General features: G+C 40.3%; 1 protein-coding gene across 1 annotated transcript in view; it reads left to right on the top strand.

Moving 5' to 3' along the window:
* Positions 1 to 6: 6 nt before the first annotated feature.
* LOC115242963 (ubiquitin conjugation factor E4 B-like) overlaps positions 7 to 2,687 on the top strand; it is a 38,081-nt gene continuing 35,400 nt past the window's right edge. The window contains 4 exon segments of the mRNA XM_029819599.1: positions 7 to 231; positions 311 to 385; positions 388 to 1,676; positions 1,765 to 2,614. Coding sequence (XP_029675459.1) covers positions 10 to 231; positions 311 to 385; positions 388 to 1,676; positions 1,765 to 2,614 — 2,436 coding nt within the window. The 5' untranslated portion in view covers positions 7 to 9.

Here is a 2,687-nt window from a genome sequence, read left to right as displayed (position 1 = left end):
GTTTTGTGCATGTTTTCGAGAGGGGAGGATCCTTTGATAGACGTGTCATCTGGCCGTGAAGACAATCCGAATAGTCAAGCGAGTCTTTTGTTAATTTCTGTGAGGTATCCTGTATCTCGTCAATTTTGGACAACACCATTATTAGGCGACAGTTCATTAGAACCGAAAAGTTTTACTTATTTATTAGATTGTTATTCAAGAATTGCAATTGAAGAAAGAAATCATGAAAAGGTACGCATATACACACACACATATCTTTAAAATTAGACAAGATTTCATTAAACTAATTCTTTTTTTATATATTTTATAGCAATCCAGTGTACTTCTCTCCAATACTCTTTCCGATGTAGTGACAATTTTGAAAGCGCAATGTGTTCAGTATAGTGTTCCAGCCTCGTTCTACAAGGGTTAATTGGCATTTGCCAAGCTGCTATCGTACCTCATTGGACCATTCATTTTTTCTATCGGATATTATCGCAAAACTTACCTCTGGGCTATCTTCGCGAGCTCGTGGCTAGGACATACACGAATATGAACATGTTCGATAACATTTTCACTCCAACAACTGTACAACTGTATGTCGCGATACAGGCGGCGAGCTTTTACGGCAATACGCAAAGAAGACCGATCGAGACGCTAGGCGAACTGACGCAGTGGACCAGTGGACCAAACAGCAATATACATTCGATTTGCCGTTTGATAACGATGACATCAGCAGCCGGAAGAGAGCTCTCGAGAACCTCACTCCTGGGACCGTTTCTCTCGGCATTGGTATTTGCCGAAGTGCAACCAAAACATCTGGAGAGATTCTTCTATAAAACTCCTAGAAATTCGAACAGTTTGAAGACTTTCGTGCTGCAGCTAGGGTTGGTGGAGAGTACCAGAATATCTTTGCACAAGATGTTCGATACAATACTCGCGAATAGCAGCTGCCGCGATGCCACTCTTGCGTACTTGGCGGCGTTGCTACGTCACAACGAGAAACGCGCGCAAATACAGACGGAGGACAGTCCCTCCTTTGCCGGAGATGGATTTATGTTGAATCTACTATCGATTTTGCAAATGCTCTCTGTGAAGATCAAGCTGGATACTGTAGACTCGCTATATCCATTTCATCCCTTCAATTTCGTCGAGATAAAGAACGACACAAGACTGAAACTCACTTCGCAAGAGGTTGCGGAATGGCAGAAACATTTGGACAGCACACATAAATGGACGGAACCGAAGTTTCCGACACAATGTTGGTTCCTCACGCTGCATTGTCATCACATCGTACTGTTACCCGCGTTGCAAAACTATTGGAGAAAATTGTATGACTCAGAGGACTTACAAGAAATGCTCGACGAACTGCAAGCTACAGAATCTCAATGGAAAGATGGTCCTTTAGCGGAGCACAATAAAGACTTGATCCAACAATGGAAGCAACAGTTGAAGCAACTGGTTACATTCAAATTATGTGCAGAGATAGGATGGTCTCTGATAGAGCCCATCTTTTTGAGAAGATGCTTAGGCTTTTATATATCGGTCGCCGAATTTTTGCTGAGTCTTCTAACGCAGACTGCTCTGAATAATTCTTTTCCCGAACTTCCGTTGCCTCAAGAAGTTATGTGCAAATTCACCGCATTACCAGAATGGTATGTGGAAGACTTAGTGGAATTCTTGTTATTCACATTCGAGTAAGTTTTTACTAAATTATCAAATGTCACAAATTATACATAATGCTTATGCTTATTAACAATTATAACTGCATTGTTTTATTTGCAGATTCAACCCGTTCGGGTCATTCTACCCGTGGTTTGATATAGATATATCGCCGCTTTTTACTTTGTTACTCGTCGTCGTGTGTACGCCACATTGTATACGAAATCCGCATCTTATTGCAAAAATCATCAAGGTTCTTTATAAGGTTCAGGTAGGAGTTTTTACACGAGGAACAGAAACTTTTGGCCACATATTCATGGCACATCCTATATCCAAGACATTTCTGGCGTCGTATCTCATGAAGTTTTATACCGACGTTGAAATCCTTCACATTAGTTCCGGATTTAAGGATAAGTTTACGATATGTTATCACATAAGTGTGATTTTAAATTCGTTGTGGCATAGCCCGATGCATCGAGCGTCTATCGTCAATGAGAGTAATAACGGCAAGCACTTTGTCAAGTTTATCAACATATTGATGAACGACATCACCTTCCTGCTCAAGAAGGTTCTGGAACATCTGAAGTATATACTCGAGGTGGAGGAATTTATGTCCGATATTATCGCGTGGAATGCTATTTCGCAGGAGCAACAACAATCGAGAACGAGACAGCTGGCGGCGGACGAGGCCCAAGCCAGATTCTCTCTTACATTAACCAAGGAAATAGTTGCCATGTTTCATTATTTAACAGTCGACATTAAGGAACCGTTTCTACGACCGGAATTAGTCGGACAATTGTGTGCCATGTTGAATATCAATTTGCAACAGTTGTGCGGATCTAAGTCTGAAAATTTGACAGTGAAAAAACTGGAAAAATACGGATGGCAACCGAAGAAGTTATTCAGTCAATTGATTGATATATATTTACATCTTGACTGTGATAATTTTGCGGCTGCTTTAGCCAATGATGAAGTGAGTATCTCTTATAATATATCATATACATATATTACACATATATGTGTATATATATATATATATAAATTCA

Source organism: Formica exsecta, unplaced genomic scaffold (assembly GCF_003651465.1).
Source record: "Formica exsecta isolate Colony F162 unplaced genomic scaffold, ASM365146v1 scaffold662, whole genome shotgun sequence".
Taxonomy (NCBI): domain Eukaryota; kingdom Metazoa; phylum Arthropoda; class Insecta; order Hymenoptera; family Formicidae; genus Formica; species Formica exsecta.
The sequence above is the reverse complement of the archived record's forward strand: the minus strand, read 5'-3'. Positions and strand labels throughout refer to the sequence as shown.